Here is a 26,284-nt window from a genome sequence, read left to right on the forward strand (position 1 = left end):
TTCTGGTTCTTTTTGTTAATCCTTTAAGTTCCGAGAGTGACCAAAATCAATTTTCTCCTGACGACTTCCATACGTTGTCAAGAGATTAGGTTATGAGAAGTAATAAAATGATCACCAAAGAGAAACTGCCTTGATCGTTTATCAAATTCTTTCAACTCATTCTTTAAGGAAATGTATGGAGATCAGTTTGGAGAATTTGTATGTGGATATGGGGCTTAAGGGTTAGTAGTCCCAATTATGCGTCCTTATTGGTTATGGAACTTGAGAAATCACTTGTCAATGACAAAATCACAGCTTTGTGTCAAACAAATATGTCTCCTAAGCGTCATATGAAACGTTACAAACAACAAAAATGGACTTTGAAAAACTGTTAAGCTAACAAGTTTTCAAAAACCACAATCGCAATCCGTTTCAATCTTTTTCAAGTTTGTCCATCCGTGCCCTTTTTTGTATTTGTTGTGTTATTTACACATTCTTTGCATATTTTGAGCGGTTACTGTGGATCGGATCATTATGCGTTTCTGGGAAACTGCCAACATACCCCTCCCCCAAGCCAACATTAACACTTACTTCTCACCTAGGGGAAAATGTTGGCTTAAGGGAGCGGTAGGTGGGCAGTTTCCCAGAAACTTACAATGATCAATTTGGTGGCTTTTTCCACTGTTTGAATTTTGATAAATTTCGTTACACAGCTCCTTTAAGGTGATATTACAGGAGACGATTCGCAACAACGATTTTAATTTTTAGCGGAACACATCGTTGCAATGTTGGAACAGTGTTGTAACTATTCGAAATAATGTCGCAACAATGTTGCAACGCTTTGTTGCGGTAAAAGTCGTCGTTGCGAATCGTCCCGTGTAACATCACCTTTACTGTTAGTCAGTTAGGTGGCAGCTCCCACTGTTTGAATTTTGATAAAACACAGCGTTGCAACCTTATTGCGACTTTGTTTCGAATTGTTACAACATTGTGCCAACATTAATTGCAGCGCTGTGTTGTTGTGTCGTTGCGAATCGTCCCGGGTAACATCACCTTTAAAGACGATTATTCTTTTTGTCATTTTTTTCAGGGATGACATGCACCTATGGTTAGCACCATTTACACCAGGAGGCAAACACACCATTACCATTACTCTTGCAGAAAGCCTAAGAATCGCCATGATAAGAATATGGGTATCATTGTTTCTCTTTCTTCCTTAGACCGAAGTGAAATTTATCCTTTGAATCTGTTCCTGTGTACCATTTGTCAAAACGGTTTTTACAATAACTGAGCGAATCCTCGCGCGCTGATTGGTCGAGAGCTGTGGTCTATGAGAGTATAGACCATGGAAATGACGTAACATGTCACGCGTGATTTTTAGAGAAAATTCGCAGAAAACTAAAAATAAGTGTTGTTGGAAAAAAATAAATCGACCGCAAGTTTCTATGGTCTACACTCTTATAGACCATAGAAATGACGCCATAAAATGTTCAAAACTTTGCAGTGAAACCACTCGCCTGCGGCTTGTGGTTCCATTTTAGTTTTGAACATTTTATGACGTCATTTCTATGATCTACAAGAGTGAAGACCGTGGAAAATTGTAATCGATTTGTTAAATAGACCTCTTTCATAATGGCGGCCTATCCATGTATTCTTTTGTACGTATGATAATTAGCCTTTCTGACCTCGTTAGCATGTGCAAAATACTAAAGAATTCTTAATTTCAAACGAGGCCAGAAAGGCTAATTAATGTGCATATAAAAGAGTAATATTAATAGGCCGCCATTATGAAAGAGGTCTATGGTGATTCCGTTCACTTGTTGAACAGTATCTACCATTTTGGAGAAATTGTACTATGAATCCCTTTATTGTAATTAATTTTTTATTTCAGTTAATTTTTGTTTTTCCTTTGTCTAAAATTCATCAGCATACATTGCCATATCCAAAAACAATAGAAAAATAAAAATTAACTGAATTAAAAAATTAACTGCAACACCCTTTCATAACGTGTAAGAGGCCTAAGGCCTATGATTATCATTTTCATAATCATAATCATTATCATAATCATTATCATTATCATAATCATAATGTACAAATATTGGATGAGGTTTTTGTGATATCCGGAATAATCAAGGTCGAGGTAAGTGTCAAGGCGAACGCCGAGGCTGATAACACTTACGAGACCTTGATTATTTAGGATATCACAAAAACCGAATCTAATCATTATTTTATTATACATTGTGTAAAGGAAAATAACGACAAACACACCGTCGCAAGGAACTTGAATTGATGTTGTTATTAAAAATCATGCATTGCGCACGCAACCTACAGATTAGTCAGTTATCTGCCAGCAGATAACTGACTAATCTGTGGGTTCCGCTGATTTCCAAAATTAGCTGTAGGCTCTTAGCCAGTGAGAAGACAGATAGTGAGAACAATCTATAATAATCATTATTATTTGCATTATCATTATCATAATCATAATCTTTATCCTTTTCATTATCATTATCAGTGTCATTTTTATTAATGATAGTAATCAGTAAATTATTTTCATTGTCATTATTATTATTACCATTATCATCGATAAATTATTTTTGTGTTTTTTTAGTATTACTTTAAAAATTTTGCTTTTGCCACAAACTTTAAACTCGTCACAGTTAATCCTCCTATGTCGGTATTACAACTTCTAACCAATTGGAGTCACCAAGGCAACAACTTTGCATAAGTGTTATAGTGTTATAAATCGTTCATCAGCCTCCTGAACAGAAGCATATGCTTCTGTCCTGACACAACGATCACCAAATTTCTCTTGTTAGAATTACAACAAATCGAGAATCCATTCTTTTCGAGGAGTGCGGTGCGTTGATATCACCCTGGACGAGAGCCTGATATTCCACGGGGAGATTGCAAGGTACTGTATCGCTTATTGTTAAAGCTGCAAATATCTTTATCACCAATTACAAATATTCACAATGTCTTAAAAAAAACTGTGATGAGGAATTCTGGGCGCCAGTTTGTCGGCTAATTTTCAGGTTTTTGGTCGCCATCGTGGGAAATTTAGGCGCCATTTCATATACCCTGCAGCGAAGGAGGGCATGAAATGATGACACTGCCTTAGAGACTCCACTCTCCGTCTCGTAATTCATAAGATTAAAAAGTATTGGGCTCAGTCATAAGGGAAACGGTTAGTCTTGGCGTCTCGTCCTACAAAGTCTGCAGTTACTAATTACCAATCTTTATTTATGACTTGAACGCGCTCGTCACATTCCAACCGAAACGTTTGATCCGTCTTTTTAACCCCTTGATCAATTACCCAGTACCGCTTGCGAGTCTAGCGTCTTTCATATATTTCTTAATTTTTTTGTTGAATTTAATTCCTTTCGAAGATGCATCCTCGGGTTTTTTTAGATGACAATGCTCAAGTTCTGTTGCATTTTCAATAACGAAAGACTTTTTTAGTAAGGGTTACTGCATTCTATATATTTACACAGTTTCTATCATTGCACACATTACACATGTCCTTAAAATTGTTGTAACATTTTGTAATTATTGGAAGCTACGCATTTTGTAATCAGGATTGCTTTTTTTGCAATGATAGTTTTTCTACGTGACTTGTAAAAAACGGCCTGATGCAAATTGTAAAAAATTTGTTCACGAGTTAAAACGAGGTTAGCCTTCTTGAAAGAAAACAATTCTTTGGTAATATCACCATCAAATCGGTTAAAAAAATGGAACAAAGGATCTTGATAAAATTAAAATATAACATGACATTTTCATAAATACATGATCACGTTCTGTCTTATCATCAGTGAGTAGTAAACGTTTGCGTATTTCAGGAGTTACCGAAAACAAAAGTCATCTCAAGCCAGTAAACTGCTCCATATGTCTTAAGAACCCTACGAATTTTTAATGGATATATCTCATTTTAATTTCAGTTTGTTGTAATCGATAATAATAAACTAGGGGCATGTTATGACAAGCTGTGCGCAGGTGTAAAAATTGGCGGGAGCAGGTTAAAGGATAAAACGTGACAGTTGTGTGCAGTCGATGTTGTAAGGTTCAGCAAAGTTTGCCATGTCTGCCCACTCTTGCTCTAGACTGTTGGACCAGTTCGTAAGACTTCTTCGAGCTGATAAGGAATTTGCGTTAGGTCTCTGTGTTTTGCACTCGCTGTTTTCTCCACTGGCAGCTCTTGGAAATCTGTTAGTTATCTACGCATTGTGGAAAGCCTCATCGATACCCGCCAATGCAAAGAAAATGTTTTTGAGCCTCGCTGTCTCCGATATTGCTGTGGGAATGTTGTCCCAACCAGCGACTGCTGCTGTCATTGCAGTGATGTTAAAAATGTCATCGACTGATGACTTTCTCGGTTTCGACTCATTCTGTCCAACCATTTTACTTTCCTTGTATTTCGCAATCGCCCTCCCCGGTTTTGCGACATTCCTGAATATAACCGCCATTGCTGTGGACAGACTTCTTTCTATTTTCCTCCATCTTCGATACCAAGAACTTGTCACTTCAAAACGTGTCACTATGGCCCTGGTATCCCTATGGTTAACAAGCGCCGTATCTGCCTCTATATACATTTCAATCCCGGGAGGCAATGATGTAGCAACTGCAATATTGTTATTTGTTGGTCTTGTGTTGACGACTGCGGCATACGTGTATATTTTTAAAGTCGTACGGTATCACCGAAATCAAATACTACGCGAACATCAGATACAAAATGGCCAAGCTGAGGAGTTATTACGACAAAACAAGGTCGCTTATAATGCCTTTTTTGTGTTCGTTGTTTTCCTGGTTTGTTATCTTCCATATTGTACGTCTGAAATTGTGTTTATAACTAACGATAGTTTGCAAAATATTAAAGCTAAAGCGTCCTCGCTTTTCCTTGTTATGCTAAATTGTACTTTAAATCCTTTTATTTACTGTTGGCGATATCGAGAAATACGTCGAATTATTAAAAGTACTTTGAGGAAATTATTGTGCATGAACGGGGACGACTCATGAAGTGTGAAAAAAAAAAAACATCTGCCAATATGACTTTTGTAAGCCAAGAGACATTTTCTCATTTTAATAGACTTGTATGTCAGCTTTGGAAGTTATATAATTTATCCATTTTTCTAAGTGGTATAACTGCTTCTAGCCCTGCAATGTGTCTTCGTCTTTCAGAAGTACTTACAATTTGACTTACTTGGCGCAAAGAGGAACCTAGGTCTTGTTTTCTTGAGAGTATAAGCGAACTTCAGCAAGTAGTAGCTGCGCAGTAATACTTAAGGGTTAGAGACTGAGATAGAGAGAGTTTATCAGCAAATAAACACGCTCGCTGGACATAGAATGTATCGAACTCGTTTGTTTCATTCAGGCAGTTTAATGGATAGAGGTTTTCCAGCCTGCTTCGTAATTCGTATATCACAAATCAAGATCTGGACCGATAAGTTCAGTTCGTACGACAGTTACCTACGGTTGTGTCTTGCCCGCATGGCCACGTCAAGAACTAATATTGATATCATACGTTACCTGTTAGTCATCAACTAATTTAAACTTCGACCGGCCGTTTAATACGCCGTGTTTGGCGCTCAAAGTAAGACGTTAGAAAGTTCGAGTGAAAATGCTGTAAATCCTTCTTGATTTACCGTAGAGTTCCTAAAGTAACAGTAACCCCGAAAATAAGGGCTACCCGAAAAAGCAATTTTAAAGAGTGTTTAACGTAACATATGTCGTACAGGAACGAGAAAAAATGTCTCGTTTTTGTTATTTTTTAGTGAAAGTCAATTATCAGCCCGTACTATTCATAATAATGGATCAATTTAACAAGAACGTGTGAAAATCTTTGAACTCTAGTACTGTATATGCCAAACTGTCTCAACTAAACATCGTGAAGAGTCATTTGTGATTCTATCCCGAACTTATATGAATCCTTCTTTAAATTATGCGTGATTTAAAAGCTGAATTTTTCAAGAGTCAAATACACATACTAATGATATTTAGAACTGTGCATTCCCTTTAAACTGCTGTAAATGCACACTGTATTTAAAGTATGAATAAATCACTAAACCAGGAAGTTTTCTTGACTGTTTGACAGCCATGAAATGCGTCTGTTAGCCCTTTTATGTCCTATGACAGACCCCAATGACAGATTTCCTTATCCTTTTTTCGTAAAATCTAACTAGTGGTCTATTATCAATGCTATGTTCTGATTAGTTGGCTATATTTGTAGCCCCCTAATAGCGAAAAGCGCGGGATTTTTGGCGGCAAAAAAAGGATTAAAGTCTAGCTTTAACTACAGTAGCTAAAGTTGTTTTGTCTCTATATTTTTGACCAACTAGTTGGATTTTACTAAAACAATTATTCCTCTCGCCCTCATGGCCTCTGAGTCATGGCCTCATGGCCTCTGAGTCAATAGCCCATTCGGCCTTCAGCCTCATGGGCTATTGACTCAGAGCCCATTCGGGCTCGTGGAATAATTGGTAAATATACCTACCCTTTCATAAATTTGAAGCCTAAAAAAAGGTATTTCTTTAGGGCGGAGCTCCAATGTATTAAACACGTACTACGCCAAAGCGATTTTCTACGGGTAGTAGTTTTTCGCGAAAAATGTTAGTTGATGTCTGCCCGCCACGAAAATAAACACAACATGCATTCGACGGAACACAGCATGTTATTAAAATTTAAACTAAAGGTAAAGTAAGTTTTTAGACTTGATTTGAATCTATCGTGTTTTTTCCATCGTGTTTTTAAGACATTTTTTTATGTGACATGCCAATAGTTGTAAAGAGATTCAGATAAGAACACACGAGTGTTGTTCATTTTATTGCGTGGCTAAATACGACGGATATTTTGTTCTGTGTTAAAACATGATAAATAGCCTTCCTGTCGCGGAAAAGAATTCTGTAGTAATCTTCAATAACATGCTAATCATTGTCAAGGGATTTAAGAAAGAAAACCCGAGTGGTGATGCCTTCATTGCGTTGCTAAATACGGAGGAAATTTTAAACGGAGTTAAAACAAGAGTAGTAGCTTTTCTGTCGAAAAAGAATTCTGTGGTAATCTTTAACATAAAAATGTTTCATGGGTAAAATTCTTGACAAAACAATATGAACGTCTTCTGTCTTATCACCAGAGTACCTCAAAAAGCCCATGTATGGCTGCCCCCCATGTATAGGAAATGTTTGTCTGTGCAAGGAGTGACCATAAACAAAAGTCATCTGTAAAGATTAAACCAGGCAGCCTCGGACGACATATTAAAAACCCAGATAAACTGTTGATGGCAGGTATATCTCATTTAAATTTCCGTTCGTTAGAATAGCCAGTAAACTAGAACATGTTATGACATACAGCATCACTGAGAATCGAATATGTTGCCTTAAGGCGAGTAGCCAATAGATATTGTATTCTTTGTTGAGAAAAGTATTGTACATGAGGTGAGTAGACGCATGAAGCGTGAAAAGAACATCTGCCAAGTTCATAAGTTCTCGAAACCAAGACATATTTAGTATTTTTTTCCTTTAAATGACTTGTCTATGAATGTCTGAAATTAATTCATCGTACAACTTTGGTTTATTTTTTCATGTTTGAAAAAATAGGCATGTATGATTTATTATTGGCGATATCAAGAAATACGCCAGACTGTGAAAAGCACCTTGAGAAAAGTATTATGTATAAGCGAGGGAGGCGCATGAAGCTTGAAAGGAACATCTGCCAATTAGTTGAATATTTTAACCGAGACATTTTTATATTTTAAATGACTTGTATATTAGTTTTTGAAATTTAGAATTCATCCATTTTACTAAGTGGTATAAGTGCTTAATTCTAGCCTTCCCAGGTGTATTCGTCTTCGAGGGATACGTAATATTTGAGAAAATAAGATGTGTAGATTTGGGATTTACTTGGCGCTCAGAGGAAAGTACTACATGTTGAGTGGTCAAATATTAAAACTTCGACCCTGTTTTTTTTACGACCTGTTTGACGCTCAAAGCAAGATGTTTGTTAACATTCGAGTGAAATTTTTAAACTGATAAACTTTTGTCGATTTCAATGTTTGAGCCTGGGGGTAGTTGAAAAAATGTTAAACAATTTGTCTTGTCTTTTCGACAGCTCTGAATATAAAAAGGCCTCCTAGCTAACAAATTCAGCGAATCAAAGTAGGTCATGTTTTTTTTCATGACGAGGCCATGGTTAGATTTAAATGGCGCCATCTTTGTGTTCTATTGGTATAGCGTCTTTTAAAATTTAGTTTCTCCCAAAACGTTCATCGTTTTTGAAGTGTTGAAAAGCGATGTTTCGCACGTTTTACCATGCACGAATGAAGGTTTTTCACATAAAGGTTTTCAAGAAAAGATTATTTAATTGTACATTTAATGAATTTATACCACTACATGAGAAATTTCTGCAATTTGATTGGCTTAGAGCAGTGGTATTTCAGCTTAATTTGAAATACCTATATGTGCAAATTACAAACCTTTAGTGTGAAGTAGTATAAACAAATAATAGCAAGATTTGTACGTTATGTTTGGCGTAAATACCACTCGTGATATTTCAAAATTGTCTCAAATTTCACTCGCCTAACGGCTCGTGAAATTACGTTTAACAATTTTGAAATATCACTCGTGGTATTTATGCCAAATATCACTACAAATCATGCTATTACCTATACAAATTGCATAAGATTTTAAGATTTTCTTCATTTTATCATTAATAATAATAATAATAATACTAATATGATAAAAAAAATAATCTTAATAGAGGAGGCCACGAGTAAAACCATGCAGTCGTGTTGTTTACAGTAACTTCCTGGTGTATTTACATGGTTCGGAGAAATAACATTCGCGTTGAAGTCGCCCATGAAGACCAAGTCCTTTTGTACTTCATCACTCAGCCTTTCAAGAACTTCTTGTTCTAATCCAGATATGAATTTGTCTGGATTCCTACTGGGAGGCTTATACATTACAGCGCATATCGTATTTTTAGCCTTGTTGGGACAAATCTCCACGCACATCATTTCCAAAGACTCAGTTTTCAAATCGGTTCTTCGTTTGCTAGGACATTTGTTCTTAACAAATAGTGCACATCCACCACCGTTACGGTTTTCTGTTTTCATCAGGATATAGTGCTATCTAAACGCGATTTGATCACTCTAAGCAGGACTTTTTAATATTATATAGCTGTAAAGCAATGCAAGTAGTTAATTGTGTCTGATAAGCCCTACAAATGGAGACTCAATGAAAAGCCAAGTTACGCGTTTTACCATGCACGAATCAAAATTGTCTTGCTTCAAATCAGGTAGTTGAATGTTGCAAAAAGTTGTTGCAGAAAGTAGAGAGTAGATCTACTTTTTGTAACAACTTTACGCAACCTTCAACCTGATTTGAAGCAAGACAGATTTGATTTGTTCAGACATTTTGTAGGGCGTGGTTCTTGTACTGTAGGCGATAAAAGGCTCTTATACACTGATGTCAGCATTTATTGCACTGTCGTTCTCCTTTTGGTAACGCAATATCGCTTTTACTGTTTGTTTGCAGGGCTAGTGGTATCCTAGGCGCAGATGATCCCTTTGGTGATGTAAGAAATCCATATTTTCTTTTCCCTTTACATAATACGGACACATGTAGGCACAGGCTTTTGCAAGAGGCTTATTTGTGTCTCACTTTGTAAGGTAATCCAGATTCCACGGGAATCCGGGAAATTTTTGCTTGTGGATTCCGGAACAGGCCTGGGCTTGAAAATCAGGAATTGAGCTCAAGGAATCTGGAATCCTGGAATCCAGGACATGGAATTCAGAATCCAAGACTACCTTTGGTTTACCTCACATGGGCGATTTGTCCCAAGCACGCTGAAGCTATTGTATATGGGAAAACAAGTGGAGTGGTTTTTAATTTCTAAGAGGTCACTGATTTGTAATTTGTGATTTTGGTACATTATGATATTTTGCAGACCATTTTGTTCACCATGGATGAGGAAATTTTGGAAGCCATGGCTCAGTATGATCAAACATATGACGGAAATGAAGAAGACGAGGATGAACTGCTGCGCAGTTGCTACTTTGAACGACCATCAACTGCAGATCAAGATGAAGAAGGCGTGAGTATACAACTCTCTCACGGCAATCTTCCTCGTACTTCTAGGCACTTCTCTAAACGGGAAGACACTGGTTGGCTAATTCCAGCCAAATTTTACCTGTTTTTCTCTAAGGTAGTTTCCTCTCAGTTAGAAATGTCTCTAACATGAGCAAGAAAGAGTTGGTCTGTAGGGTGTCCGAAGAGGGCGTCCCTGTTGATTTTCATAGTCTTCTTTTTCGTCCGCTCTGTCATTACCCAAAGATTAAGAGAAAACTAAATTTAGCTGTGAAAATAATGAAAAACTAATTCATACCATGAAACCATGTGAAGGTACTGCCAATAACTATGAGTCAGGAATCTAAAGACTAACAATGACCAGACGTTAGGGACGGACGGAATGCTTTTGCTCCAGCGCCGTCCTTTGCGTAAGTTTCATGTGACAGAGGGTGATAGAGGTGATAGAGGGTACGAATGCGCGTGATCAGATTGCGTTCTATGCATTTCAGTTAGTAGAAGAAGTCCAAGCAAATGCTGGCTACAGACGTGCTGGCAATGCGTTACAGTAACATGGAGATTAGGATTGCGGTCTCTTCTAATCGCCTGCAATTACAGCTATTTTTACATGATGTGTGTGGAATAGTCCAAAAATTGTGCAGTATTTTGTCAATAATGATTTGTATTCTGCGGATCTTATTATAAGCAATTTGTAGCTCTGTTTTCTATATAGTAATTACCCACCACTATTTCTAATAAGGTAAGACCCCATCTCGGGTTAGGTGCAATACCCCACAATTCTTTAAGTACACAAAATTCACTAATCACATGAAATGTCAAATGCACTAACGTTTCTTTCTAACATTTTTCAGGGAAGTGGAGATCGACCATTTACATCTGCCAAACACGCCAGAAAAACGAAACCTGGTCAAGAACTTCTGAAGGCTGATGAGACAGAAGGTTGGTTACAGGAAACCCATTAAACGCTCACAGGCAACCCAAAGTATAAGATTATGGAGAAGCCCATTACTCCGAAGTGGCCATCGGCTCCTCGTGTATTTTCTATTTTTAGATGCCTTTTCTTTGAAATTCATTTTTTTCCAAATATCTGCACAGTCCCGAGATATCTTCTTTGTTCGGTCCAGATTTCATGGCTTCTGTTTCTGTATCACAGTTACTGGTAGTCCTACTGTACTCTGATTGGTGGAGAGTATTTTGGGGCGAAAATTGAATCTATAAAAAGCCTAAAACTATGAAACTGTGACGGCTTTCTCTGGGCGATAGGCGCCGGTTTTGGTCGAATCATGACCTTGATTGTCCGAAAACTCCCACTTTATTCACCGTTTCATTATCAATAGCAGAATATCAAACAGTTGTCACTTATTTCTCAAGGCGGTGAGGTTGATAAGGAAATGATTGGCCTAACTTTGTGTGGTTCTTTTTATCTGTAGAAGATGGTGTACCAAGCTCAAGCGGTTATCTTGAAGGCAGAGGTAGGTACTGTTGTTAGTCAGTTAGCCACTAACACGATGTGGTGTGAACCAAAAGTGGCACACGAGCCACTTGCGAGTGTCTCAATGATGTTTTGGCCACATTTTGAAGTCTTCTGTGAAATGTAACTGCAAACACACACGGCAAAATGGAATCTATTTGTTTTATGTTATTCAAAGAGAAAACATTGCCTTTTGGCACTCGACTGTTCGAAGATTTGTTCCAGTTAAGGTAGTTCAATAATGCTGTTCCTATGCTAACCGCTTGAGAAGCCTTCAAGCTGGAATAACCTCATAAACATTTTTAAAACTGTGCGTCATAGCAGACAAAACAGAGAAAGCAATTTCCTTGTGCCGTCATCAGTTTCTTTACTCTCCTAGATCGTAAGCAATGGCCAATAGAGGAGTCGTTACGTCACGTTGCCATGGTAGCAATTTTTCTGGATGACAACAAACGGAAAATATCACTTAAAAAGTGAATTCGCACTGTTTCCAACTTCGTCGTTCTTATTCAATTTCATTTTTTGTCTAATATTGGCGAACTTTTCTGGGGTCGGATCCAAAAGGACCGTATCTGTGTTTAGAAAAAGAAAATTTTTGTTTTTTGTTCACCTACTCCACTGAAGCGGGCGCGTGAAATTAGAAAGTTTCATGTGATTGCCGCAGTCGTGCCACGACGGCTAAGAAATGTTCAGAAGCGTGACGCACGTGCAGCGTTATTGTTTTGCTTGTAATAACCTATTGCTTTTTTGCCGTTCTCGTTGCCGTCGCTGTCGTCGTTGGTTAAGCTCCCAATTGTTGTGATCCAGAAATTTTGCTACCATGGTAACGTGACGTCTTACTTCTCCTCTCTATTGCAGCAAGCATAGCATTCGGTATAAAGACCTTTAACGCTTTTAAGACAGATCATACAAGAGCTACTAAAGATTCATCTTTTCGCCCCCTTTTGCATAATCTTTAAGGAGTCGAGAATTTTAACTAAAGTAGAGTACTCCCTAAATTTGGTTTTCCATAATCCTGGTCGCACGAAAAAATACCCGATATTTCTTTATAAATATAAAGTTGTTTTTGTTGTTTTTCAGTTCTTCAGCTGAATTTCTTGTCCACATGGGGTGATCCGTTTTATATGGGACTTACAGGAATGGAGCTTTTGGGACCCAACCAGGAAGTCATTCCTCTGTCCTATAGCATGCTTGAGGTGATTCCATAGTAAAAGAACCTAACATAGATTTTAGCTAAAACTTGGTACACTGATGTAACAAGTCAAGAAGATGATAAAAAAGTAATAAAAAGTGGGGGTCACCGTGCTCGTTTTGACGTCGCAATGCTGACAAATACGGCTATTTAGGACCCTTTTACAAAAACCGCGGGCAGCTCAAAACTAGACAAAAAGGAGAGATTTTTTCGATGATGCATGCGACATCACACAGAATTTGACTTTAATGTATTGTTTATCCACTTACGTACCAGAAAAATGCCTTTTAATGCCCTTGTTTTTACTTTACGCTCCAAAGTAGAATTAAATTGGACGCGCCCTTTTCGACCCGTGATGGCTCAATCCGTACAATTTAGTAAAATTGCCAAAAAACTGAACATAGATTTGTGCCAATTTTTTTCTCATCAAAAGGAAGCACTGTCCTTATTAAAATCATGAAATAAAAAATGGGGGTCACCGTACTCGTTTTTGCGGTAAAGCTGCAGAAAGTGCGCACCAAACGCATTTCTCTGATTTTTGAGAGAGGACTGGGGCGAGTTTCAAAATAGAATGTATGTGAAAGGGGAAGAAAGTATTAAAAAATCCGTTTTTACAGAATTTACATGGAGATATCACATTTAGGACACAATGTGATAAAGAAAGTGTTTAAATGAAAATCAAAGTGAGTAAGCACAAGTCAAACATCCACTATCGAGGTTCTCCAAGAGGAGGTCGAACTCAGCAACACGCGTACTGCTTACGTTATGCACAGTCAGTCAACTCCATTTTAATAATATTACTTCACATGCTCTTTTTTACGGCGGCCATCTTGTTATGCGCAGTAAGAGATGCGCAGTGCAAAACTAGGGAATCACCTTAAGGTAGGAGAAGCAAACCTGATCATTGTAAGCCTTTCACTGCTTCATTCATTTTTATTTTATTAATGCGTGTTACATTTGTGGTGTTCTCTTTCTTTTAACAAGGCTTGTCCAAGGGATCTTAATGATCTCCCAGAATACGAAGATGACGATAGGACACTTGATAAGTAAGTACCTGCTTACATTCGTTCGCTTCTTGCTGCTTTGAGTTCTTGCGAACTTTACAGTATCGCAAATGTTCCCCGACCGCAAACGGGGATCATTTGAAGGAAGCTACCCACAATTCCTCCTAGCCGACCAAGTCCTCTGGTCCTTGCCGGCAAATAGCAGCGCATCATGAAAAAAGGCGTTGTTCCTGCGTTTTTTAAGGTCTCTGTTGATCACCTATTTGATAACCTTGAGTCTGAAAAAAAAATATTGTTGGAAAAAAGGCTGGCCAAAGTCTTTTAAAATTTTGGACCCAAAAATCTGTACGAACACTGTATTAACCCTTTTGGTCCCAAAAGTGACCAACATCAATTTTGTCCTAACAACATCAGCAGATCATCAAGAGCAAAGGTTATGAGAATTACTAAATTGATTACCAAAGGGAGAACGCTTTGATCTTAAACCAAATTCTCTCAACTATTCTTAACAGAAATGTATGGAAATCAGTCTGGAGAATTTGTATGTGGATCTTGGGGCTCAGAGGGTTAAGTCATCTCCCGGCTCTTTTTATTCCAACAGAATCATAGATGGATCAAATCTGACCATGAGTGATGAACACATGTGGTTGGTACCATTCACTGATGGACAAGACCACCTTCTAACTGTGGACCTAGGACAGCCCACCCCCCTGATTGGGCTACGAGTCTGGAACTATAACAAGTCAATAGACGATACGTTTAGGGGGGTAAGAAACGCACTAGAAATGCATGCATCGCCCAACCTCGCGAAGTTCGAGAGAGGGTGGACCGAACAATGTTAGGAATGGGGTGGGGTGGGAAGAAGAGAAGTGAATTGTGTAATTTTGAAAAGGGGAGGAGGTGAACACTTTAGAGTGGTAAGAAACGTATTACATTGATAGGAAGTAATGTTCAAAGTAGCAGACGGGCGTTTACTGTTATCCGCTTAAAGGAGCTACATCGTGTGATGCGCACGTGAGAATGTCCTCAGTTTGGCGTTTTTTACCTCAGCCTCACATGGTTATATATTCTTTACATTTGTGTAGCTCTTCTTGGAGGTTCTGTGTGTAAACTCAACAACGGCATATTTCTGGCCAACGATTAGGAAGCAACAGTAGGAAAATCTTCGCCAGCAAAGCATAGAAACTCTAGGTTTGGTAGAAAACCCACAAGAGGATTTGGCTGGATGGAACAATTCTCCCTTCTTGGGTTTCTGCCAGGATCAAGTGCTGATATGCCTCAGTTTCGCGCATTTCGAGCTCTGTAGCACTTGATGGGTTAATACTACAATCCGTAAGCAGACACCCTTTGGAAACAAGATCGAGTGTTTGGGGACGCCCCGAGACACTGTGGGATCAGCAAAAGGGGTAGGGGGGTTCAGGAAACGTTTCTACCATGCGCGTCCCGCGTTAAATCAGTAGGCCATTTCCGAGTTTCAAAACTCTCACTTTCAAAACGAGGCTAAGTGCAAAACCTTTGTTGTGAAAATGAGGTTCCAATTACTTTCATATCGATGGTTTCGCAATTAGCCTCGCTTTGAAACAGAGACTTGAGGCAACTCGGAAGTGGCCTATTAATGCTTTTCTACTGAAGCACAAATTCTTACTGTAACTTACGGGGTGTTATTTCTACTTGTTTCCAGGCCAAACAAGTTCATGTTAAGCTTGATGAGAGGACCATTTCACCAGCAGAAGGGTTCCTTTTAAGAAAAGGTCTGCCAACAAAACTAGAAAAACAATAACGTAACCATATGTAGGTGGAGCACGATCGTTCAGGTGATTGTAGTCCAGAATAGGACTGTTGTTGACGGTGACCGACGGGATCGATTTAGGTTTTTGAGAAACTGCCCACCTACCCCTCCCCTAAATCATCATTTTGCCCTAAGTAAGAAGTAAGTGGTAATGTTAGCGTAGGGGAGGGGTAGGTGGGCAGTTACCCAGAAACCTAAATTGACCCGACTGACGTTTCGACAACCTGTGCGGTAGTCATCTTCAGAGTCAAAGGGAGTTGTACCACGTCACGTGATGGTATTAAATTCTGGTTATATCACCTGGATGATCATATTTCACCTACTCATGAAATGAGTCCTGGGTTTAAAACGTATCCATTGACTACCCTACGAGACTATTGAAACATGGCTCCATACGTACTCTCTCCATACGTATTCGTATTTTATTCTGAATTGTAAAGAAAAGCAACAACATCAACAACCGCAACCGAGACAAGGAAGGCTTCTGAGGGATGATGTCTTTTTTCTCTTTTTGCTATAAATAATCTCATGCAGCGTGCAAAGAAAGTAGTGTCCGATAGCCCGGGGCTAGTGGATTTTGCTATCGGGCTAGTGAATTCTGTTATTAACTTGCCCGACGGGCAAGTGAAATTTTTTGAGGAATTCAAATTACAGAAGAACTGTGAAATCAATCTGCTCATCAAAACGTTTTTTGGGCTAGTTGAAATGATATTTGGGCTAGTAAATGTTAGCTTCAGGTTGCCCAAATGGCAAGCTGTAAAAGTGACTTTCTTTGCACCCTGTCATGCCCAACCTTTTTGTCTATTTTAGGCCCAGGAAATGTTCATTTTGATTACGGTCAGGATATCTACTTCATCAAACCGGAAAAAGAATTTCCAGTACAAGGCGATAAAGCCAAGAGTGCAGAACGCAGGTTTGTTATTTGACTGCAAACAACAGCTACTTGCTAGGGTTTATTTTAAGAAATCAGTAAGGAAAACGTTCTTTACAGTTTCGAATAAATTGAGTCAATCAAATCTCCTGAAAGTCCACACCAATTGGTGAAAAGAAAAAGCAAACGTATTAACGTTGTCAGTGACTACAATGGCTGTTTCAGGGCGTTTTATCAGGCTGAATGTTTTGCGTTTAACACATCGTATTTTTCCGTTTTTTGCATGGGTTTCATCGAAATCTTTTTAGCGCCTAAGTGTTGTTAAAGTATGAGATAATGGTTTGTTTCGTCTTTTTTTTCAGAGGAAAGTTGTCATTCAGAAATGTTCATACAAGGGTATAAAATAATCTTACCCTGACCCGCTTACAACCTCGTCCCGGGGATTTGTCTCCCATTTCCTAAGGAGAAGCCCTGGGGATAGACTGTTCACAGTCCTCTATTTTCCCGTAAGATCGTCGAGATTGAGCCGCTTTGCGTTACGGGCAGCCATCTTGGACGAGTGTCAAATCTACCCTAAGTAGTTTTTTTTTTTTTTCGTCCAAGATGGCTGCATGAAACGCAAAGCGCTCGATCTAGGCGATCTTACGAAAAAATAGGGACCTTAAGCAACTACTACTACGACGACAACAGCAATGTCAAAAAACAATTGGTTTATGAGGAAAACAACAGCTCTGCGCGTGCATCACGCTTTTTAGTACATTTCTTTGACGTCCACTGCACGAGAACGACGTGAAACCTCCCAACTCGACGTTTTATGGAGGACGTGGACGTACGAAGACAAATTTTCCTTTCTATATTTCAACATGGATAAAGCCCTTAAGAATTCATCTCCAGGAAAAGTCGCTTACATTTGACGAATTGAACGGTTCCAAATAGACGCGATAAAGTTTGAAGGGACGCAAATTCATTTTTTTACTGATGTTTTTACTGCCATCGTCATCGTTGTTGCTTAAGCTAGTCTTCAGCTCCCTAACAGGGGACTGTGAATAGTCTACCCTTGGGAAGGTTGAAGCGTTTGGTACTTCAATATTGATGTCGTAGAACCACACCTGTTTTCTCCGGTTTAGGCTGCACATCTTTTACGTCTGTGTTATTTATTACTTTGTTATCAACGTCTTTTACATGTTTTCTCTCTTTTCCTCTGCTTATTTCTTAACGTTTTTTTAATTGTGCTGAAACACATTCTCAGTTCTTCGTTTCGGATTTACAGGTTATTTTTTAACTTACGTTCTTGTTTTGGATGTACAGGTCGGAAAGTAAGGTAAATTTGAAGAAGCTCATGCCTGACTACGAACCAACTCTAATGCCTTGTGGCTGTATCCTTCAAATAATTCATCTTATTATATAATTTCAAAACTTTCTTCGGTTTAATTTTATGGCTTTCTTTCAAATCGTGGTCTCAATTATTTAAAATCATTATACGTCTCTGGGAAACTGCCCACCTACTCCTCTCCTAAGCCAACATTTTGCCCTAAGTGAGAAATAAGTGTTAATGTTGGCTTAAGAACACTGACACGGTCCACAAAGTCGATTTCACTTGTTGAAGTATATGAAAAGGTAGAAAGATCTCTCTTTTCGGTCGATAAAAAAAGCCTTAAAAGGGCCAACAGATTCATTTTGTGGCTGAGAAAAAGTCGTGAAAGCGTTCTGGTTTCCTGATTTATTAATTTTTTAAAGATTGTATTTACAGCAGTTGAAAGGGATGCAAAGTTCCAAACTAGGTATGTTTAGGGGTAAAAAGGGGTACCATTTGTCAATAGAAGGTATACGAAAGGGGTACCTTCTTGTCAAAAGTGTTATATATATGAGTAAAAGGTCGGATCCGCGGGATTGAGATAAGGTTCGAGTTCACTTTTTCTTAACAGGTTTCCAGTTGTTTTTCAGTTCCAGCTATTCTCAACCTGGGGTGATCCGTATTACATTGGTCTTAATGGTCTGGAATTCTATGACGAGAATGGTTACAGAATACGTCTGACTGGAAATAACATCACTGCATATCCACACAGTGTGAATGAGTTGGAAGGAGTCAGTGATGATATCAGGACTCCAGACAAGTTGATTGACGGTTTTAATGACACATACGACGGAAGGCATATGTGGCTTGCACCTATCTTACCTGGAATTGTAAGCATTTCTTTCTTTATTTCTTTATTTCACTTTATGTCATTTCATTTCATCTCATTTCATCTCATTTTATCTCATCTCATCTCATCTCTTTTCATCTCGTCTTAATTAATTTAATTTCATCTCATCTCGTTTTATTTCATTTCATCTCATGTCATCTCATTCATCTAATTTTATTTCATTTTATTTTATTTTATTGGGAACCTTGGAAAACTCGGCCTTGTTTTCAAGATAGCTAGAGTCTTACTAGCTTTTTTTCTTTTCAATGATAACTCTGTAAAGCATAGAACCTGATAGGGACACTGTTCTGTGGATTTGATTCGAGTGGCGCACGCAAAATTTTACAAGATATTCTCACAATGCTCATGTAAACCTGACTGTGTTTCAAAATGCCATTTCATTTGTCCTTTCTAGATTAATTTAATATATGTGGTGTTTGACGAACCCGTGACTGTTTCCATGGTAAAAGTCTGGAATTACAGCAAGACACCCATAAGAGGAGTTCAGCAGTTTGGGGTAAGGCAAAGGCAAAAACGTGTACGTTCACTTACGTAATAAATATGCCCATAACAAGCAAATTTATCCTTGTTCTCCTCATTCTATGTTTTACAATTTCTGAGCAAATCCTCGCGCGCTGATTGGTTGAGAGCTATGGTCTATTAGAGATTAGACCATGAAAATGACGTAACATGTCACGCAATGCCGGTTGTTTTGTTTTTGGTTTTTCTTAAAAATATAAATGTTATTGTAAAAACCAAATCGACCCCAAGCTTCTATGGTCTACACTCTTATAGACCATAGAAATGACGCCATAAAATGTTCAAAACTTTGCAGTGAAACCACTCGCCTGCGGCTTGTGGTTCCACTTGAGTTCTGAACATTTTATGACGTCATTTCTATGGTCTATAAGAGTGTAGACCATGGAAAATTGTGGTTGATTAGTCAAATGTACCTATCTGTGAAATCATGCATAAAGGCACTCCTTAAAAGGGAAGCATTCGGTTAGCGGAGTATAAAGTCCCATCGTTAAAACCCATGGGCTCCCGTTTATTTAGGTGTCAGTTGTATGTGTTCTTAGTGGACACCATCAGCTGAGGAGACAGTTTATGATCAGAAGTGTCCCTTCCAACGTTCCTGCGATTTAGTAGTTGCTAAAACATGTATGTAAAGCTGAGAGTCTTGGCAAGATTGGAAAACTTTAGGAGTTAACTCGAAACGTCATTCGAGAGAAATGTACTTTTCCCGTGTACCTACTTGAGCGAAGGTTATGAAGTAATCTAATAAAGGAGCTAAAACAAAGGCGGTTTTGAGCGACGCATGTCAACCGGAAGTGGGAACGTTTCCATTTTAATAAGGGCCTGTTTACATGGAGGTGGGGGGCCCCAGATAGGTGAGGTAACATGTGGCGGGTCACCCCACCTATCATGTAAACGTGATCAAATTAAAATGAGAGATTACATGGACAGGCGGGTTACTCCACCTAAGCGAGTTACCTCACCTACATGGGGTCCCCCACCTCCATATAAACAGGCCCTAAATCTTGATGCTGCCAAATTTGAATAGCTAATTTTCTTAACTCTCATAGAGACGATTTGCCCGAAAAAATGTGGTCAAAATCACAGCGCAAGAATGCAAAAACAAAACACTTCCAGTCAACGTGCGTCTTTAAAAAACGTCGTTTCTTAAGCTCCCTTTGTGTTTTCCAGCTACTAGTTGATGACTTGCTCGTGTATCATGGAATCCTGCCACAAGTTCCGTCCGTCACAAGAGGAATTCTTCCCAACTTGGAAATACCCACACCGCACCACACGATACTGTTCACAGACGAGGAGCAAATAGCTCTGGCGGAGAGGAAAAATGTACTCAGGTACGTAAGTAATATTTGTAGCAGGGTATTAATTCCTTAACGCTTGGAATAATCATATTAATGGGAATAAAAAAAGTCACCAGGAAATAACTGCAAAGCTCTTGTTACTACTATCCCCATTATCACTGCCTAAACCACCCCCCTCCCTTCTCCCCGCGCGGTCATCTATCTTTCGCCTGATTTTTAGTGTCAGCATAAGAATCTGGAAAAGTGCCCACCTACCCCACCCCCAACCCAACGTTAATACTTACTTCTTACCTAGGGCAAAATAGTAGGCTAGGGGAGGGGTGGTTGGGCAGCTTCCCGGAATCTTATACTGATTTCGTAACCCCAGTGGCCCTTTGTTGACCAGTTTTGTTTACGGGAGATACCGCGCGCTCTTAAACTAAGATGTCCTTTTTCCCTTGATTGTAGTAACAAAGGAGGTGAACAAGATATTCAGTTGACAAACGACAAAAGAATCGTGGCGCATTACAATGATCCTAAATCCGCAGGAAAAACAGCAGATCCTGGTAAGTTTACCCCGTGGGTTACGATGTACAACAACCAACCCTATAGACGCCATTTTGAAAGCCTAATATACCCTAGGGACGAGGGAGAAAAGTCCTGAGTAACCATGGTAACTGCCATTTGATAGTCTCTGACTTCTAAGTCTGTGGAAGAAATTGTAAGAAATGTTTGACCATTCAAGTTGAAGCTACTTAGAAGTATTTTCCTTTGGTACCGTTTATTTGGTTATAATATGTGGTTGTAATTTTGACCTTATAGACAAAATGTTGGTATGTGTCCTCTGAAATGATGATTTCTTCCCAGAGGAAGTACTTAAACCTTTATACAAATTCCCCAGACTGATTTCCATTCACTTGCTTAAATAATGAGATGAGGGAATTTATTTGAGGATGAAGCATTTCTTCTAGACGATAATTTTATCTTACAGCAACCCCGTATAGTCTATTACAGGAAGTTTCCCCAGGGGTTCTCTTCCTTTGTCGTATACCCCCGTCACCTGCACAATTAGAGAAGAACGCGATGTGAAATGATAAAAGTTAGTTGTGGAATAACCGCTAATAGTAGTCTTAATCTTTTTTTGCAGCTCTAAGACCAAAAACCAGCGTACCCGCTTTTCAAAAGAAACGATGATGGACCAACCGCTGGCTGTTTAGCCAGGTATCAGAATCTAACAGACAATTTGAGGGGAACTCACGCCAGACTCTCGCCCAGTATTCTCCTGTCAGCCAAATAGTGGGAGTTGGTCGTTCCAACACACCATATAAGTTAGCTGCGTCAGTTTGCTTCCAAGACGTAATTTAACCTCGATAAGTAACGTCAAGCAAATTCCTAAGTAAAGGGGTTACGGTTGGAAGACAAAAGCAATAGAATGACCTACATGCTAAATTATTAAAGCAGTTTTCTTACTTATTTATAAGAGAAGGTAGGCGGACAAGAAAATAGTCGATTAACTTGCGTGCTAAGTTATTAAAGCAGTTTTCTTGCTAATTTGAAAGATTTGAAATGTAAAGAGATATACCGCGGAAAAAAGTAGAGGGCGAATCCTCTTGGGGAACGTTGAATAGATAATATAAATACAACATACGTCCATTGTTTACGTTTAAGTTATACCCTGTTATGCATACCTCGAGGCAAATACTATGTGAAAATAAATTGACAGATGTTCTGTAATATATAGTAAGTGGCTCATAAATACAAAATTAAAGGTGTCTTTCATTCTGCGCACATTTCCAATTTGTATTATTGGTTTTCTTTTTCTTGGCTCAGTTTCAGGCCTGTCGTTTTACCAGGATCTCCACTGGTGAAGGACGTCAAAAACCTCTGTCTCACCCCATTGCTTTCTTGTTGGATCAAAAAATGGACGCGTTGTTTGATGGGAAAGAGGAATGTCTATCTGTCCTCTCCCCTGCGTCGCTTAGATCGTTCCCCTCGTACTCTCGTCACCCCAATGCGCTCTTCGTGATTGGGGACCGTGTCAAAGAAAATTCATCCAATTTTACACAGTAATAGTCTTTATTTGCCTCTTTCTTTGATTTTCCTATCTTACATCATCAACTAAAGGCATTACCCTCCTTATAACCTGGTCATATTCATGCTCGCAGGCACTCAGCTTCAAGAATGCAAATAAGCAGTTAGTATGTGGAAAGATGATTGTAAGGGCTGAGCTTTGTTCATTATTACAAAATTTATCGCCGATGTACTTTTTATGTTTTTCTGATAACTTTACAAGGAGTTTGCTAATCGCAAGCTACAAATTGAATGCAACAGTGACTAAGAGATTGTAATCACGACGTGATCCCCGTACTCTGTTCTCCGAAGCATCTTAATAACCTGGAATTAGGCGGTCCTTCCTCCTTTCACCCCCCCCCCCCCCCCACACACACACAACACACACACACACATCCCCCTCCTTACTCCCTTAAAAAAGTAGGCGCGGTCACATATAAGCCTCTCATGTCCCAGTCCAGGAGAAATGTCCAGGACTGCAAACGAATGCACAACTTTACTCCGGTAACTAATAAATCAAATTAACGGTAGACCAGGGCTCTTTTGCTCCAGGATAAAAACGCAAATACGAGGCTTCGCTAGTTACTATTTCAACTCAAAATGTTCTATCTGGCAGTTAGACCAGCCTGATTAAAGCTTATACTGGGGTTCAAACGTCTCGGCCCAGATGGCTTGATGAGTGAGCTTATCATTCTGAACGCGTGAATTCTGGGGTCGAGAATGGTGAACTTGTAAAATGTGTAAAATGCGATTGCAAATAACGCATGCGCATCATTGACTTACCCCCTCCCCCCCCGCGCTTTTCCTTCCCTTTCCTCGCTATTTTTTCCCCAAACAGAGAGCCTGTTCACAGGCAAGTAGTTTCACGCCTCTTTTATTCATAAGAATTGTTATGGACTGTTCTTATCTGCTCTTTTTCTATATTGAGAAATTCTCAACGTGAATCTGACCTTTGCCGTTTTTTTTCTTTTTTTTTTGTCCAAAGTCGGGACGCTAAATCTCGCTATTAACCTGTTTTCATAAACTCACTCACTCAGTCACCTTTTAATCATTCATAAGTTCAACCATTCTAAAGCGACACCATTACCTAAGCGCTTTTATTTCTGATGGAAAAGAACCTTCCTCAATCAACACGAAAAACGCGGCTCCACGCGCGAAACTGACAAGCGTGTCCACTGTGCGCGGAAGTAGCGCGAACCCCTTGCGCGCATTTTGCAAGGGAATTGGGAACTAGCAAAAAATTCAAAGATGGCGGGCGACAAGCATGTTTTAGCTTTCTTCTGGTTTCAAAGGTTTGTAGCGTTTATTTGTATGTTAGAGCAAATTACTTCTTCTAACGGAAAGTAATCAACTGTATCTATTTTATTTTTACTCGATATGAAATACGTAGGAATGCTGTCAGTTGCTCTCTGTCTTGATCGAGGCTTGAGTCTCGTCATGTCTGCAGGAATATGACACTGCCAAGGCTTATGATTTCTAGTGTCTTACAACTATTTCCATCGATTTTTACATATATGGTTTATTTCGACTTCTTTCTACTTGAACCGATTGTTAGGTTCATCTACAGTTGTCTTTTTTGTTTTCTGTGACTTGGATTGGGGATGGGGGGGAGGGGGGTTACTGTCATATATATGGGCTCTATGGTTATGTGTTGCTATGGGGAATATAGATGGGGAAATGGATTCGGTGGGTAATGCATGTGTGCAAACTCTCCCAGATACCAATTCAGTGTCAGTGTTGCTTAATTATGGGATTATTTTTCCCTCTGTCCCTTATATTACTACCAGAGTGTGGAAGGGGTGGGGGGTCCCTGATCCTGCCTTCCTGCATCCCATACTTTTTTTCATCACTTTCTCTCTCCTTCGCACCCCCCTCCCCCACGGGTTTGGGGGCTGGGTAGACATATGACGTTTCAGACTAGGGTGATGTCTTTCATTTCCAAAGTACGGTACAGTCATTAAAACAAGACTAAAAATTGCGGCAAAAGTTAATAAATTTAAGATGTAGATTAATCCTTATCACTGATATTTTGTATTAACGAATTTCAGTTTAAGAAAATTGCAAAACTTAAGCAGCCTTTTTGATACCTCAGTATGTTGAAGCATCGGGGGGAAAGTGGAAGAAAGGAAGAGGGAGAGTGGAGAGGGTTTCTTCTCCCCCTCTCTCTGTATTTTTCTGCTCACTTTCTTAGCTCCCGAATTCCTGATAGACTGGCAAAAAACTCCCACATCCCATGCCCAAATAATATTTTTTGTAAATCCCACTTCTTGCTTAGCAGTCAAATTCTGTTTCTCTTCAAGATATTTTGCATTTTCCCATTCTCACCGTATTTTGGTCAAATCCCTGATTCCAAAAATACATGTACCCTTCCAGACCCTGTACCACATTATTTCTAGTGTTAATATTATTATTCATGGCATTATTTAAATAATTATTATTTCTTGAGTTATTGGTTAGGGACTATGTCAGAATCAAGTACAGGGTGATAATTTTTTTCTGTATTTTCTTTCCAGATCAGATGCCTAAAAACAGATCAAGACTTTTGCAAATGGGATTTAGAAGTTATCTTCAGTACTGTAAGTACTATACATTTTACTTTGTAATCCAGCTCTTTAGTGATCCAGATAGACTAGAGTTCAAGCTGAACCTGCTTGAACAAAGTATGATTGCTAAGTTTATCCTGGCAGGGTATGTGACAAATGTGTCAGGGTTTCACCTTGATTTTCCAGATGATTTTTTGGATCATTATACATTTCTGGAAAAATCCCCACCTACCCCACCCCTAAGCCAACATTTTGCCCTAAGTGAGAAGCAAGTGTTAATGTTGGTGTAGGGGAAGGGTACAGCTGTAGGTGGGGGGCAATATCCAGAAACGTATAAGGATCCAATTTTTCAGACATGGACAGGTTTAGTCCTTCAATCTTTTTGAAAATCAGAGTTAAATTCTTCAAGTTAACAATTCTTCATGATCTTGGATGAGCAGTGATTTGCTTTGTTCATGTGTGCTACAGTTTATTATCTATTCTGTGACTGTATAATTTAAGCCAAGTTCTGCTGAGTTTTCATGGGTTAACTCAGACATGTTATCTTGTAAGTAACAGTGGCTTCCTGAGAAATTATTCCAATCCAAAACTCTTTCATCACATTTATTTCAAAACTCAGATATGAGACAAACTCACTGTTTAACTACTGGTAGTTAAATGACTTACTTCGTGACTGAGTGGTGGAATATTGATCAGCTGAGATAGCCTGATCTCACCATAAACTGGCTAACAAGAAACAATTTTTTTATTTATAAAAAAACTGAGAGTGTGTAAAGAAACTATAGTGTAATTTATTGCTAAGAAAGGGCTTTAAATGTTCCACTCAAGAAAAAAGGACATAAGTTTTTCCAATCTGTCTCAAGCTGAAAAGAGATTAATGCGCTTTTCAAAAACAGGCGAACTCTGAAGTTCAAAAGCTGCCTTCACTATTGCATTTTTCGCTGTCATTAATCATAATTACAATCACAAGCAACAAACCTTGACACACAGAAACACACAAAACAGAAAAACAGATCAAAAATCACGAACCATGACCTTTTGAACTTGTTAAAGTAAACTACTGATTCCTAAGAGATCAGTTATGATGATTGAGGGCAGCGAAAAATGCAAATGTCAGTTTTGGCTTTTGAACTTCAGAATTTGTGTGATTTTGAAAAGCGTGGTAATGCATCGTCAATCCTTTGATATTGTTTTTTAAAATCAAATTATTAAAAAAAATGAAATGCAGTATTCCTTTTAAAGACATGCACAGTGACTTGACAACAGATTTACTAAGTGACTAAACAACTGATAGG

At 38.8% G+C, this 26,284-nt stretch overlaps 1 protein-coding gene across 1 annotated transcript in view; it reads left to right on the plus strand.

Annotated features, from left to right (window-relative positions):
• Positions 1–22,173, plus strand: part of LOC140942179 (katanin-interacting protein-like) — a 55,567-nt gene extending 33,394 nt beyond the window's left edge. The window contains exons 37-53 of the mRNA XM_073391144.1: positions 1,070–1,172; positions 2,796–2,890; positions 9,501–9,540; positions 9,913–10,059; positions 10,904–10,991; positions 11,483–11,524; positions 12,604–12,719; positions 13,700–13,761; positions 14,321–14,486; positions 15,401–15,470; positions 16,319–16,421; positions 17,688–17,755; positions 18,313–18,563; positions 18,978–19,079; positions 20,270–20,430; positions 20,845–20,942; positions 21,524–22,173. Coding sequence (XP_073247245.1) covers positions 1,070–1,172; positions 2,796–2,890; positions 9,501–9,540; positions 9,913–10,059; positions 10,904–10,991; positions 11,483–11,524; positions 12,604–12,719; positions 13,700–13,761; positions 14,321–14,486; positions 15,401–15,470; positions 16,319–16,421; positions 17,688–17,755; positions 18,313–18,563; positions 18,978–19,079; positions 20,270–20,430; positions 20,845–20,942; positions 21,524–21,570 — 1,759 coding nt within the window. The 3' untranslated portion in view covers positions 21,571–22,173. The remainder of the gene's footprint in view (positions 1–1,069; positions 1,173–2,795; positions 2,891–9,500; positions 9,541–9,912; positions 10,060–10,903; positions 10,992–11,482; positions 11,525–12,603; positions 12,720–13,699; positions 13,762–14,320; positions 14,487–15,400; positions 15,471–16,318; positions 16,422–17,687; positions 17,756–18,312; positions 18,564–18,977; positions 19,080–20,269; positions 20,431–20,844; positions 20,943–21,523) is intronic.
• Positions 22,174–26,284: the final 4,111 nt, after the last annotated feature.

The sequence above is a fragment of the Porites lutea genome, chromosome 6, assembly GCF_958299795.1.
Source record: "Porites lutea chromosome 6, jaPorLute2.1, whole genome shotgun sequence".
NCBI classification, from domain to species: domain Eukaryota; kingdom Metazoa; phylum Cnidaria; class Anthozoa; order Scleractinia; family Poritidae; genus Porites; species Porites lutea.